Source organism: Centropristis striata, chromosome 10 (genome assembly GCF_030273125.1).
Source record: "Centropristis striata isolate RG_2023a ecotype Rhode Island chromosome 10, C.striata_1.0, whole genome shotgun sequence".
In the NCBI taxonomy this organism is placed as follows: Eukaryota; Metazoa; Chordata; class Actinopteri; order Perciformes; family Serranidae; genus Centropristis; species Centropristis striata.
Window position 1 is genome coordinate 6,267,560 of NC_081526.1, and position 16,113 is coordinate 6,283,672.

Sequence of the window (16,113 nt, forward strand, 5' to 3'; positions counted from 1 at the left end):
CTATAATAAAAATACAAAATACAAACATAATAAAGACAGCAACTTATCCCCACCCACCCACCAGACCCTTAATCAAAGATAGTCATTGTATGTACTTGTTTATAAGATGAGTCACGTAGACAAATATAGCGGAGACAAAAAACACCTTTGTGACCATCCAAGTAAGGGGTTCTAATACGTATATTACGTTACATTTTCTGCTTCCATTTGATCCACAAAAGCCGAGAAAGGCTGCCAGGTTGCATAGAATTTCAAAACAGACCCTTGGAGAGAGTATCTTATTTTTTCTAGCTTCAGATGCTGCATAGTCTCTCTAATCCAATGGGAATATGAAGAGGGAAGAGGGTCTTTCCATCTGAACAGGATCAAACATCTGGCCAGTAGTGTACAAACCACATTGGACCTATTTTTACTTAAATTCACAGCCTGTAGAGTGACACCAAATAAAGCAGTGAGAGGAGATGGATCTATCAGCTCCAGTGATATTTTAGAGAGAGTTTTGAAAATTGACTGCCAGAAGTGATGAAGTTTTGAACATGTCCAAAACATGTGTAATAGAGTTGCATGAGCTTGTCTAATTTTGGGCAGCCTACACTTTAAAAAATGCTTAAACTGTACAAAATGCAGCTTTTTTAAATAGCAGACTGAAGCATTCACTGCCCTAATACGTTCTCTTATTGCAGCAGGTCTGACGTTCAGTATGGTTTTGGTGGAATATTGGTGGAAAGCCTTGTGAATCTGAGAGATAAAGACTCACATATTTCTCCCAAAAACGTATTTCTCCTTTTAAAAATAGCCTATCTGAAGCAAGTGTTTCTAGTCTGTCTGTCATCCTAATCCTTCCCCATGGCTTAGCCCCCCTGATCAGCAAAAAGCTCAGTGTTACAGGAGCACAAATCTCCTTCCTCTCCCTGCAGAATCCAGCTAATATTGCAAACGCAGTGTGATTTAATAACACAGGAAGGTGAGTGTGAGTGGTGGCAGGTTGCTTTTGTTCTTATATATATATTCGGTGCAGTAACAGCAGCTCACCTGCGGATGGCGACTGTCATGGCTTCTGAAGAGCTGGCACATGGGCAGATCACCTCAGGTCGCAGCCCACGTGCCTGAAACACGTTGAGGAAGGCGTCGCAGGAGGATATCGACCCTGTGATGAACACACACACACACACACACACACACACACATACAGATGCAGTCAAACAGATATACAAGCAAAATCAAATAACAAATCAATGATAATCTCTTGTGGCCTCGGGGTGTTTTTAGAGGTTATTTTATTGGATGAGATTCTGCAGCTGGACTCACATGGGTTCGCTCCGTCGGCCACGATGAGCATCCTTAGTGAGCTCAGGCTGATGTCTCTCTGGTCTCTCTGGGCCAGCAGAGACCAGTGCATGTCCCTCGACTTCACCACGGCAACCCGCGCTGTGCAAGGGGACACAAAGACAAAGAGTCAAGCTCAAAATAGACCCAATCAGCCTCTCTGTCGTTCAGCTTGACAGCCAATCACAGATCATTAAATCTGACAGCAAGTAGCAGCACGGTCTGACTCAGCTGTCAACAGGTGACTCAGCAGAGCTCGGACCAGAAAGCTTTATTCAGAGCAGCAGAACTCCTGTCCTCGACCTCCAACAGGCTAATACGATTGAACTAAAAATCAATGAGTGCAACAGACTATTGCTTTAATCCGTCCTCCCCTGTCAAACATGCAGCGAGAATCTAAATTGTTACGAGAAACAGACTCTTCCTGGAAGTCAAACTTGGTCTTATTCAGGATAAAAACATAAAAAAAAAACAACTTGCACTACTACTGTACAGTTAGATCTGCATTTTTTAAATAAGCCATACCTGTATATACTGCATTTGTTATATAATTCATTCCTGTATATATTGCACTATGATTCACTTAATTACTGCTTAAGCACTTCTGGTTAGATGGTATCTGCATTTTGCTGCTTTGTACTTGTGACATGTGCAATGACAATAAAGTTGAATCTAATCAAATCTAATCTAAAAACCCATTACAACTATCATTTCACCAACAATATATATATATATATATATATATATATATATATATATATATATATATATATATATTCATGCTTTATTTCTTAATTATTTATTTATTGTTTTATCTTTTCTATCGAGCTTTTTTTATTTTATTTTATTTTTATTATTATTTTTTTTTACTTTCCATTGTTACTATTGACTTTTACTTTTTTATTTTTATTATATATATTTATATTTATATTTTATTTTTTTATTTTATTTTATCTTATCTTATTTTTTTATATATATATATAATTAATTTCTAACCTGCCTCCAGTGTTTCCTCACTGCTCCATGGTGATATGGCGCTTCCTCAGTTTGTGCTTTGTTTTTAATAGGATGGGTGGGGTGGAGGGTGTTTGCTTGTTTCTATATTTTTATTATTATTATTATTGTTATTTTCTCCTTTTTTATGTAAAGCGCTTTGTGTTGCATCTCTCTTGTATGAAAAGTGCTCTACAAATAAAGTCAGATTGATTGATTGATTGAAGCAGAGTGACGGTGAAAAGTGACAGATGTCAGGACTGATTGATCCTCACCTTTGTATGTGTGAACCTTCTGAATCCAGGAGAGAGGGTTGACCTTCATCAGGGAGTAGGGAATGCTGATCACGTGCATCCGATTCATGACACTCTGCCATGTGAAGACACGAGCATCACATAATCAACAAAATATGTCAGAAATGACAACACAATGTCACTGTAAACAAGCTGCAAGTCACGACATGATTGTATCTCTGACTGCTAGGAGTTTAAATAAAATATTGTTTGTGCCTCTGCTGTGTCATTTTAGGAATTTAAACATGTAACAGCAGGTGATATAAGAGCTGTAACTGAATTCCACAGCATGATGGAATGAGCCAGAATATTTTTATAGGTTTATAAGCTTGTGTTATGAAACTAGATGCTTCTACCCATCACGACTTTATTAGTTTTAATGTATCTACATGCTGCAAAGGCCCTCTGAGACCCTTTTCCACCAACATGGGCTCTGTTCCAGTTCAAGCACCTAATTTGAACAGCATTTCAACCAAAAATACATTTGTCCTGAACCCAAAAAATATGTTTCGCAACTCAAACCCCACCAAAAATAGCTGGTTTAAAAAAAAAAAACTAGATTACTTAAAAAAGACACAAAATGACCAAAAAATACACAGAATTACCAAAAAAGACACAAAATTATTTTTTTTTAAAGACACAAAATTACCCAAAAAAGACACAAAATGACAGAAAAAGACACAAAATGTCTAAATTACTTAAAAAAAGAAACAAAATGACCAAAAAAACCACCAAAAACAGCTGGTTTTCCTTGAATTGAAGTGCAAACTGAAGTAACTTATTCTACAGGTTGGAAAGGAAGGTGCATGCACCTCTTCTACATCTTTTTTTAATCATTAATGGTTAGTCCATGCTTGGTTTTTGGATAAAAACAAATGTCTGTACTATAAGAAAAGCTTGCAGGTAGGGCTGGGCGATATATCGAAATAAAAGATATATCGATGTATTTTTTAATGTGATATGGAATTAGACCATATCGCATATATCGATATAGTTCAAATTACACTGTGATCCTTGTTCCAGGCAAGCTGCGGCTTTTATTTAAGATTTTTTATTTAATTTAAATGTGCACTTTATGGAGCTTTGATTTTTATTAAAAAGGTACTCCTGTTGTTATACAGTATTTATGTTCACTTAGCTAAACAATTTGAATAAAACTACTTGTGACGTGTCATATTTGGCTTTGACTGAACATTTGCTCTCACTTTGCGATAAAAATATCAGGATTTATATATCGTATATAGATATTCAGCCTAAATATATCAGGACACTGATACTTTTGGTCCATATCGCCCAGCCCTACTTGCAGGTTATCAATGCGACCTGCTGTCTTGCTACTATTTACTTATTCTTATATATACTTTATTCACTAGATAGCAGCAAGGTTCCAAGAATCCTGAACAGAACCAGTTCAAGAACAAGAGTGAATTTGGTGGAAAAGGAGAATAAATCTGTCAGAAAAAGCAGGAATTCATCAGCAAACTTTGAATCTTCAATTTCTAATTTTATGAGCTGTAGCAGATGGTTCAAGACTACTCACAGTGAGAACACCGTGCCATAATCCTGCTTCTCTCTTGAAGTCCAGGACGTTGGTTATGGTCTCAGCTGCAACACAAAAGGTTTTTACCACAGTTAAGGTTTGACACATTTAATATTTCCTATACATCATCCCGTTACTTTTAACACAAAACAAGCTGTGCAGTGACGAGTCAATCCTGATTGTAGCCGCATTGGACTGAGTGAATCACCAAACTAAGTTTCAGAAACAGACGTGGAGAGTCTTTAGGGGCTGCTGGTGCAGTCAGGAGTTATTTAGAGCAAAACTGGGACACTGGAGGAGAGGAGGTGGCTCACAGGACGAAACCAGCTGAGCAGCTGTATTTATCAAACTAGACTGTAATTACAGTCTGATAGGATCTGTGAGCAACGCGAAGGGGAAATTCTATAATACCACAGATGATAAAATTGGTTTATTCGACGAATGTGCTCTCGGTTATCTAATCTGCTGTACAAACGAGGAGAAAACAACACAGCAATTCCAAAAAGTCAAGAGCAATTTATACAATATTTGCATCTTCCTACATTTGTATCATTTCTAAATCTGTTTCTTCCTCCTTAGCACATGCTCATACCACCAACTGGATGGCTTTCTGCATGTCAGGAAAATTAATAACCGATGGGAGAAAACACAAATGAAACTGAAGCAAGGCTACTGGAGCGGAGCGTCCTCCTCACCTTCAGTGTATCCGCAGGCCTGTGTGAGGGCGTGGCAGTGGGCCAGCATGGCTGAGTTGGACACTGTGATCCCCATGGTGCTTCCCTCCTTGCTGGTTTTATACTGGAAACACAGAAAAACATGTAAACAGTTGCCAGAATAAATGTTGTCACTGTTCATTTCTAAAAAAAACCCCCCACAGATAACGTAGAATCTTGATGTTTCTGAACCCATGGAGCCCATTCTCATTCCCTGTTTGTGACGCACTGGGTCACAGTTTTAAATACATGGTTAACGAAATTACTAAAATAAGAAGTTACTAAAATAAGACACAACATGACAGAAAAAAAACTAAATTACTTAAAAAAAGAAACACAATTATCAAAAAAAAGACAGAATTACCAAAAAAGACACAAAATTATTTAAAAAAGACACAAAATGACAAAAAAAGACACAAAATTACTAAAAAAAGACACACAAAATTACTAAAAAAAGACACAAAATGACAAAAAAAGACACAAAATTATTTAAAAAAGACACAAAATTATTAAAAAATACACAAAATTACCAAAAGAGACCCAAAATTACAAAAAAATTACAAAAAAAGACACAAAATTACCAAAAAAAAGTAATAAAAGGGACCTTCCACACACAACACGGTAAAATTCCATTCATATAAAACTCACATTAAACTTTCATATCAAGGTGGGAGCCACAAAATATCATAACGAGGGCCCCAATCGGCCTGCGGGCCGCGAGTTTGAGGCCCCTGATGTAAATGAATTAATCCTAAATCTATATTTGTGTTCTCGGCTCCATTGACGAGACGTTACATACCTCTATGTAGGCGATGTCATTACTGGCTTCCCGTATTGGAGGATGCCAGTCTTTTGGAGGCTTCACAACATGTTTTCCATCTGTCACAAACCACAGCAACCGCGGCCAGCCTGCAGAGACGGAGACATGAAGTCAGACCAGATGCAGCTGGACAGACAGACAGACAGACAGTCAGAATGAGAAATAAATCAGGCTGTACCTTTGAAAGTGGCGACCTCCCCCGTTTGTGCTTTGGGTAAACCTTTCTGACAGGCGTCGGTGGTCAGTGCCAACGTGACGCCACAGCTTCCCAACAGGAAGCCGATCTGTTGACTTCCTGCATCCTGGGGACGAAAGAGGACGAGAAACTGAAGTTCATTTTTTTTATTTTATTTTTTTTTATTATATTTTTTATTAACGAATAAACAAAAAAGAACAGTGGATTACTTATTAGGAGCCACAATATGAAAACAAGACACTAAATCAAAATTCTAGACAACAAAGACTGACAAGACAAAGAAACATATTTACAAATTAGACATAATGTAAACACAAGTAACATAAAGGACAACCACAACAACAACGAAAACAACGATACACCAGTACAAAGCCACACAGCGAAAACAGACAAACAAACAAAAAAAGAAAAAAAAAGAAGAAGAGAAACTGAAGTTCATGCTGATCAACACTTTGGCAAACTGGTTCTGTCACAAAACACTCAACTATTCAGAATGTCCAAAAATAAGAAAATCCTTACTCAATATTTGTTTTCTGGAAGCTAAAAGATGTAAAGCCTGCGTCTTTCTACTTGGCTTTAGAAAAAATAAGCTACACCACGAAAAACAAGCTTGACAAGAAGATTTTCTGTAATTTCTTTGAGAATAATGATATTGAAGTAGATGGCTGGAATGATGAGCTGAACTGAAGATTTATTTATTTTTTCATTTTATCTTGATTTAGTATATGTGTGTGTGTGTGTATATATATATATATATATATATATATATATATATATATATATATATATGTATAACTGGGTTTTTTTTTTTTTTTTTATCTCTCTCTCTCTTTCTTTCCCCAGTTATTTATTTATTAATTTTATTTTTGATCATCATTATTGCTATCATTATTGTTTATTATTATTTTTCTTGCATGTGCCTTCTTGTTCTATGCTGTTCACCGTTTGTAAATTCACAAAATGTGCACTAAACATATGTTTAAAAAATATATATATATATTAAGAATGATACATTTCAGGACATTAAAGGAAAGCCTCTCTGAGGGGATTGTAACAGGGAGAGAAAGACGGACGATGAGTGAAGAAGAAACCTCTTTGCAGCGTACATCAAAGAACCAGCAGGTAAGAAAAGCAGAGTGACGGCCAATCACTATTAAAAACTCCACCGCCGAGCATCAAAGCCCGATCATAGCAGGAGTGAAGCCCCAGATCTGACGCACACTCACTCATATTTGATTGGCTGTGCAAATTAGCTTACTCGTGCAGAGCAAACCATACTGTGCAGAAAAACGGGAAAAAATTGAGATACTGTGTGGCAGCCAAAAAAAAGAAGAAGGAAAGAAAAGGGACAAAAAAGACAGAAGGATTGGAAGAGAGAAGGAGGAAAAATGTGAGTTTGCAGGATGCCTGAGAGAGTTGACTCCTGAGAACAGTTGGCCTGTGATCTAATATTTTGCCTGGAATTACACATCATTTCACCTCACTCAAATCTCATTAATTACAGCACAGCTTCTTCCAACAGCATGCTTATAAAGGGCAAACAAGAACAGGCATTAGTATTCTGCCTGTGTAACTAATGTGCATGAATTTTGTTCAGTGTGAGCTGATGGATGAGCTGGAAACGATGATGGATCATAACACTGTAATTAGAACATTTAAAAGATAATAATGCTGCTGCTGTTGCATTCATGCAACACATGATCAAGAAGTAAGATGTTTTTTGCTACAAACAGATATTCCAGGATATGGAACGGTATTGCATTCACTGAAAAAAAAAAAAACTCCGGTTTTTCGGAGTCATTTATTTTTTGGTTTGTTTTTGGGGTAATTATTTCTGTTTTAATGAGTCATTTTTCCCTGTTTTTCTGACTATTTTATTTCTGTTTTCCATGCATCCATTTTCCTCCGCTTATCCGGGGCCGGGTCGCGGGGGCAGCAGGCTAAGCAGGGCATTCCAGACGTCTCTCTCCCCATTTTTTTTCTGTTTTTCGTGGCAATTTTTCCTCTCTTTTTCCCCAACATTTTTTTCCCTGAATTAACAAGATACTTCGAAATACCCGCAAGAACATCCAACCTGCAAGTGACTCCCGTGGATCTATGGTGACTCCTGCCCTGCACATATATACAGTGTGCCCCATCTTCAACTTTCTACCGTAGCGGGTCAATAAAGGTCAGGTACCAGGTGTCTTAGACCAGATCAAAGTAAAACTTTATTAAACTAAACAAGCCGCTCATGTTTGCTTCCATTAAATCGAGCTCTCAATAAAGGAATGAATGCGTCTATTGTTGCTCTCTAAACTGAAAAAAAAATTTCCCCCGAAAAACAGGAGGGAAAAAATTACCCCGAATTTTTTTATATATATTCAGAAAAATAGGAGAAACAAAATTACCCCGAAAACCAGAACAAAATTTGTCCGAAAAACAGGAAAAAAATTACCCTGAATAACAGAAAAAAATAGTCAGAAAAACAGGAAAAAAAAATAGTCAGCAAAACAGGAAAAAACTAATTCAGATGAACAGAAAAAAATACCACGAAAAACAGGAGGGAAAAAAGAAAATATCTATCTATCTATCTATCTATCTATCTATCTATCTATCTATCTATCTATCTATCCATCTATCCATCTATCCATCCATCCATCCATCCATCCATCCATCCATCCATCCATCCATCCATCCATCCATCCATCTCATTAAAACAGAAATAACTACCCCGAAAAACAAACCAAAAAATAAATTACTCAGAGTTTTTTTCTTCAAGTGAATGCAATACGCTTCCGTCCTAGGATATTAGAATATATCATAAATATTTACATTGAGACAAGTGTGCACATATTTAAAGTGTCTCTTTGGGGGTCAGGTGTCCAGCAGGGGTCACTGCTGCTCTTCACTGTTTATGTAAAGCAGCACATGTTGAAAACGTCCACACACTCCCAGGAGGTTTTATTTGCCTTTACCTTTCTGGTCAGCGGCACTTCGATAGGCACGGGGACCAGCTCTGCCAGCAGACAGCCGTAGAAGGCCACCATGAACATCACGGGGTCGTTGTTGGGGAAAACAAGTGCAACCTGCAGGTACATCACACATAAACAATATGTTAGTTCCAGTTTAAAGAAGTATAAAAGGCAAGGGGGATGGTGAGCAGCAAGAATCATCAAATATCTGCTTCCACTTTCAAGTAATGACAATATGATACTGTATAACAAAAACATGAGAACTTATTGGCTGAAACTTGAGCACTAAGATGCAGCATTCTGTAAGGAAACAATCAGAGTTATTAAGATTTGAAGCAGGCTGACATGATAATATTATGGGTTTTTTTTGTTTTTGTTTTATGTATTTCGCTTCTATTACATGTCTTCTTCCAGACGAGTGGAAAATAAAATGTCTGAAATACAAAAAGTAGATGTTTATTTTTACTACACTGTGAATTTCAACATCTGTAACTGTTGATTATTGCAACATTTTTGCAACAAGGACTGTAACATACAACTGACCACCAGTTAATTTAATCTCAGGACTTACTCTGTCTCCGGGCATGAGCAGAGGCTCGTTTCTGGTGCTCAGCTTGTTAAGAAGAGTGTAGGCCAGTTTCTGACTGCGGGTCCATAGTTTACCTACAGAGATGAACACATAGACCCACAAATCAACATAAAAAAAAAACACACAGAATTACGGTCGGATATCTTTAAGAGAAGATATTTCTCTAGCTGAAGGGATCTCACACTGTGCTGTACTGTCCATTATTCTTTCATTTATTTATTTAATTACACTGTACTCATTGTTATTATTCAGCTTAATGGTACCCAATGTGTCTTCTGTCTTTATTTAGTTTTTTCGCACTACCATGTGTACTCTGTGCTGTTGTCAAGGAATGTTTTGTACCGTGTTCTTTCTTGTTAAATAAAAATAAAGTTATAAAAAACAAAAAAAACCCCACACAAAACAGGTGAGAATTACAACAGATTATCAATGTGGACTAGGGTTGTCAAAAGTATTGATACTCAAAAAAGTATCGATACTAAAACGTTGTACCTGGATACGATACTCATTTTCAAAAGTATCGACACAGTGTCAGTATACATAAGCATAGAGTTAATAAGTTTATATAAATGTTGGTGACTGAAAAGTGTTATTTTCTCGCTTGAAGTCTCAGAATGAAGCAGAGAAAAGTCGACCTGCAACCAAACAGCAACACACACAACAACAGGTGCAGCTGCTGAGAATACAGCATTTTAACAGTGTAATGTTCATGTTAACTGGTTTGGCTAGTGTCATTTAGTTTATTGTTATGTGTGTAAAGCATAGCCAAGGAAGGAACACTTAAGTTTTTTTTTTTTTAATGAAGCTTGCCTAATATTGTGCACAGCATACAACCTCAAAATATTGTTCTAATTGTTATTGTTTATTGTATTTAGTTATTTTTTGCACTACCTCAGACCTGAAGCTTGTTATCATAGTTGCAGTTTCTGTTTGCACAACTGTTTTATTATAATTATTTAACCTGTGGTTCTGTTCATTTTTACATGTTGCGTTTTTCTTGTTAATAAAAATATTTCTGTTAAATTTTGGGGTCTTTGTTTTCATCCTTGTGGTATCGAGTATCGAATTTTTTCCTGAGTATCGGTATCGAGTTGAAAATTTTAGTATCGTGACAACCCAAATGTGGACCGGCTCTACTCACCTTCCTGAGAGTGCGGGGCAGTGCAGTGAGTTTTATATGAATGGCACTTTACCGTTTTGTGTGTGGAAGGTCCCTTTAATTACTTTTTTTTGTAATTTGTGTTTTTTAAAAATATTTTTTGTCTTTTTTTAATAATTGTGTCTTTTTTAAATACTTTCGTGTCTTTTTTTGGCAATTTTGTTTCTTTTTTTTTAAAGTAATTTAGTTTTGTTTCTGTCATTTTGTGTCTTTTTTAGTCATTTTGTGTCTTTTGGGGTCTTTGTTTGTGTCCTTGTGGTATCAAAAATGGTATCGAGTATCAAATATTTTCCTGAATATCAGTATCGAGTTGAACATTTTAGTATCGTGACAACCCTAATGTGGACACAGAAATAATGGACACTGAATGGATGACAAGCTATTGTTTTCTGCCTCTGTTGTAAATGCTGAACCAGTCAGGTGGAGGTTCTCTACCTACCGTAGGTGAGTGTGTAGACGGGCTTGCCAGCGTTGTCGAGGGCCGTCAGACAGGGGCTCTTGGGCTGCGTGGTGCCCCACCGCTGTAACGCTGCTGGCAGGGAGGGAGGCCAGCTGTTGACCCCCCCGAGAGGCTCTCCCTCCAGGGGACTCATGTGCTGGCCTTCTGGCTTTGGCTGGTTTGGATCTGGCTGCTGGACTAAAAGGGGAAGAGAATAAAGTGTCAGTGTGAAAGTGTCTGAATGTCTGTTTTTGCTTAACCCATTAAAGCCGCGAAAGCAGATACGTCGTTTTGTAGTATTTGTAGTTTTTTCCACCTATTTTTGGTCTCTTGGCCAATGAAATGCATCAGAATACATGTGGGAGTGTCACAATGCAACATGGGACTTTTCCAGAACTTTGAAATCATCACCAAAAAAGATACAACATGACTAAAAAAAGACACAAAATGACCAAAAACACACACAAAATGACCAAAAACAGACACAAAAAGACACAAAATGATTAAAAACAGATACAAAATGACCAAGAAAAGACACAAAATGACTAAAAAAAGACACAAAATGACCAAAAACAGACACAAAAAGACACAAAATGACTAAAAAAAGACACAAAATGACCAAAAACAGACACAAAAAGACACAAAATGATTAAAAACAGATACAAAATGACCAAGAAAAGACACAAAATGACTAAAAAAAGACACAAAATGACCAAAAACAGACACAAAAAGACACAAAATGACTAAAAAAAGACACAAAATGACCAAAAACAGACACAAAAAGACACAAAATGATTAAAAACAGATACAAAATGACCAAGAAAAGACACAAAATGACTAAAAAAAGACACAAAATGACCAAAAACAGACACAAAAAGACACAAAATGACTAAAAACAGATACAAAATGACCAAGAAAAGACACAAAATGACACAACATGACTAAAAAAAGACACAAAATGACCAAAAAAAGATACAAAATGACTAAAAAAAGACACAAAATGACAAAAAAAAAGGACAAAATGAGAATATAAGTGGGAGCGTTGCAATGCATCATGGGACTTTTCCAGAACTTTGAAATCATGGAGGAAGACGACTAAAGTGGAGGGAGCTCAGATTCAGATAACAGCTATAAGCTCTCAAATACTTTTTGAATTTCATTTCTATCTGCTACAGAGGCTGAAAAATCTATTATTTAGTAGGAAGAGTTGACACTTCTGTTGAACTTCCAGAAAAACTTCAGGTTTTAGGGGGTTATTTTAAAATCGCCCAGAGGTTTTAGAGGCATTTTTTCCAGCCGTTTTAGGCCTAAATGGGTTAAGTTGATAAAAAAAAAATAGTAAAATGGTAATTGTGCCAATGATAGAAGTCTTTTAAAGGAAGGTAGGGTAATAAAAGGAGCCTGGGGAGTGAATACCCTGACATCGGGCTGATGGAGGAGGGAGGATTAAATGTGAGCTGGGTTCTGTCCTTATCAGTCTCAGCTGCCTCAGATATCAGGTCCTGAGAAACTTGGAGCTGCGGCTTACTGAAGGTAGAGGTTTCTCTCTTTATCCTTCACCTTCCCTCCCTCCAAGCACCCCACCTCCCACCTCCACCCTGCTATTCTTTCTTTTTTTAACTTTAAGCTTCAGTAACATAAAACACTGTTGAAAAGCCCTTGACTGAGTCTTTCCCCCCCTTTGTCCTAAACACCTGTCCTCATCCTGGCATTTGCACAGTCCATTATAACTGGAGTTCATCTTTGTGGAGAAATCTCTACTTTTCAATCTTGCTGTCATTTCACTTATTATTCAGATTTGTTTCACTCTGGGTCTATTGAGTTTGCATCGGCACAAGCGCTGCCCTATAATTCACAGTTTTTTCTGGAAATCAGAAGAAGTAAGTGTAGTAGAGGTGTCATGATTCTCCAAATACATGATTCAATTTTAATTTTGATTTTTTAGTTCACAAGCCAGTTCAACTTTCGATGAAGGATGTGCTATATATATATATATATATATTTTTTTTTCCCTAAACTTTTTATTTCAGCATTTTAATCATTTTACAAACAAAAACATTATCAAACATTTAAACATTTCCTGACATAGGACTTGTAATAAGGGAAATCATAATAAACATCAACACATAAAATATGAGGGGAGAAATAAGAGATAAATAAATAAATTAGAAAAATAAGGGAAAATAAATAAAAATAATTATAATTATTTATATATATATATATATATATATATATATATATATATATACACACACACATATATATACACACATATATACACACACGCAGACACACATACATACACATAAATAAATAATAATAATAAATAAATGAATAAAAAAGGAGTGAAAATAAGAAGTTTGATAATACTTTTATTTTTTATAATAGATGGTGAATTGTGAATTGTGATTTGGTATAGACACAGGGTATATGTCACTTTTATGAATCTTTTCTATTTTTTTCTCCTCCTTTTATCTCTTTTAAATGGACTCTTCTGTGAGTCTGAAACAAAGATTGATGATGATGACATTGTTCGACTCAAGTCTTAATTCTTAAATGCCGTTAGTTCTGTGGTCATCCCACATTTCCTCCAGCATAAATCTGACAAAGAACCTTTATTAATCATAGAAACTGTCAACACAGTCCTGAAAAATCTACTCTTGGAGCTTCAGATCAAGTTCCTTCCATACATGCCTGTTGCTACCTGTGGCTAATCCTTCAGACATCCACCCAGTCCTGGGCTCGATACTCTCCTCGCTCTTTGATTTGACATCCATCTCTCCATCACTCTTCTCCCTCACACTCTCCTGAACTCTGCTATGTGGAATTAAGAAGCGTTTAACCGAGACGGCGAGCTGTCCTCCGCCAAATAAAACACCTCTAACGGGAACAGATAGCGTTAAGCCTGCTGCCGTTTCAGCTCTGTGTGTTTTTCAGAGCACTGAGGCCTGCCAGGCCACAGCTCCTGTGCCAGACTCAGGGAGGCTTTACAATTACCTGCTGATGTATAACTATTCCTGCCGTTTATTCATTTTCAGAGTGTTTATTCAGCCTGGCAGAGTACCACCCAAAACCCACCAAGGGCTGGTTGGAATGGAGGAAATGGTTGGACGGGCTGGTTCACTGTGTGTGTGTGTGTGTGTGTGTGTGTGTGTGTGTGTGTGTGTGTGTGTGTGTGTGTGTGTTTCTGTATTCCCTCACCACTCCCTCAGCTCACCTGGTGGTCTCTGCTCCACCGTCACAATAACAACCACTGATCTAAAAGTGTGCCCTGACTGTTTATCTGTGAGGCGTGGTGAGGTCAAGCTGACATTTTTATCTCAGCTGCAACAAGAATTGAATTAAATAACGATATTGGTCCGTTTAGCTTTTTGGACATTGGATTTTTGGTTCAAAAAACAAATGAGTGGTAATTAGATTTTTTTAAAATACAAACATTACAAATTAAATACAAGGCCTTTGGATTCATCAGGGTCAGAGGGGGATAGTACGGTGGCCCTGAGAGCTCACAGCAACTAGAACTTAAAAAAACAAATGCAAATACACAGAACACAAGCCCATTGAGGAAACATCTTCACAATAAAACACAACACAACACAATAGGAAAAAGCGGTGCAAATAGACCACAACACAACAGAAGTGTTTCCAGAGGAAACTTAAAAGTGATGCACACAACTGGACATGCTAGCATTAGCGTGCTAGCAAGACCAATACCAACTCGGTGTTGTTGAGAGAGACCAACTAATACGTGTATCATTAATTTATTTGATTTGTTTAACTGCAATGTGATTGATACGAGCTAGTGGGCTAACGCTAGCAGGCTAATGCTAGCAGGCTATAAATCACGTTACAACATGAAAATATCATTATCATGACATAACGTGAAATTATAATTATCTTGAAATAATATGATAAAATCACATGTGTTCAGACGTGTGCATCACTTTTAAGTGTCCTCTGGAAACACTTCTGTTGTGTTGTGGTCTTTGCAGCGCCTTTTCTGAATGCTGCATTTGTTTGGTCAAATTGATGAAGATGTTTTCTCAGTTTGCTTGTGTTTTTTTAGTATTTGCATGTGTTTTCTTCAGTTGCAGCCCCGTGAGCTCTCAGGGCCGTCTCCTCTACTCTACAAAGAAAATTGGACAGTGTGCGTTACACTCCAAAGATCAAATAAAGCCTTTAACTGCTGAAGTGTCTGATCAGTATGCTGATCACACCACATACAGATGGTTGGTTTTTTTCCCCATGATTTATTGATTTAATAGAAGCAACGTATGTAATTACTTTCAGGCCAGCTTACCATCCAAAAGCTCCTCAAAGTCGTCGACAAAGAACTCTCGCAGCGGCGGTCGCTTTGGTCTCTTCAGAGTGTTGAGCAGCTGCTGGATTTTAGAGGAGACGCGACTGTTGACAGGAACACCTACACAATGAGATCGGAGGGGAGGAAAAGAAGAGGGTCGGGGACAGAAACATGGCAGGGCGAGGATGTGGAGAGAATTAAAGACATGGAGAGGAAGAATGCAGAGTGGAAATAGATAGAGAAGACGTGTTCGAGAGATGGATGAAGTCAGGAGGAGGGGACGGATGGAGGGGGCGAGATAAGAAAAGAAAAGAGAAAAAAGTCAGTTTAAGCTCTAATGTGACACAGAGGACAACTAGCCGTCACTCACATTACAGCAGGACAACAGAACGGCGGACCTCGAGGTCCAGAACAGTCACCTGGAGGTCAAAGGTGACAGACTTTCAGCCCAGATACTTTCTAGATTCACCGACAAACCTCACCGGCTATAAATCAGCAGATGAGGAGCCTCCTTGCCTGCTGCCTAGCAACAAAGATGTCCTCCCTGCAGTATGTGATTCATGAGGTGCTTCAAAAAGGTGTCTGTTTCACATACACTCTGCAAAATTCATAATTTTGGGAGGCTAAAACAAACTCTACCCCAGTGAGTGTAAATAAATGTAAACCATTTGATGAGCGTGTTGAGCTAAAACATAAATGCAATAGTCAAAAAGCATAACCGCAGAGACGAGGAGCTTTTTAGAGACATATGAATAAAAAATGAAGAAGCAGGGCAGAAGAGAACAACAGAC

General features: G+C 37.5%; 1 protein-coding gene across 1 annotated transcript in view; it reads right to left on the reverse strand.

The window, feature by feature from the left end:
• The window catches only part of dip2a (disco-interacting protein 2 homolog A), a 152,237-nt gene that overhangs the window by 24,577 nt on the left and 111,547 nt on the right, over positions 1-16,113 (reverse strand). Inside the window, exons 8-18 of the mRNA XM_059343634.1 lie at positions 15,323-15,442; positions 11,023-11,220; positions 9,407-9,498; positions 8,839-8,949; positions 5,864-5,987; positions 5,665-5,774; positions 4,848-4,950; positions 4,153-4,217; positions 2,595-2,688; positions 1,309-1,428; positions 1,033-1,147 (exon numbers count right to left, since the gene is read on the reverse strand). Of these exons, the coding sequence (XP_059199617.1) occupies positions 1,033-1,147; positions 1,309-1,428; positions 2,595-2,688; positions 4,153-4,217; positions 4,848-4,950; positions 5,665-5,774; positions 5,864-5,987; positions 8,839-8,949; positions 9,407-9,498; positions 11,023-11,220; positions 15,323-15,442 (1,252 nt within the window). The remainder of the gene's footprint in view (positions 1-1,032; positions 1,148-1,308; positions 1,429-2,594; positions 2,689-4,152; positions 4,218-4,847; positions 4,951-5,664; positions 5,775-5,863; positions 5,988-8,838; positions 8,950-9,406; positions 9,499-11,022; positions 11,221-15,322; positions 15,443-16,113) is intronic.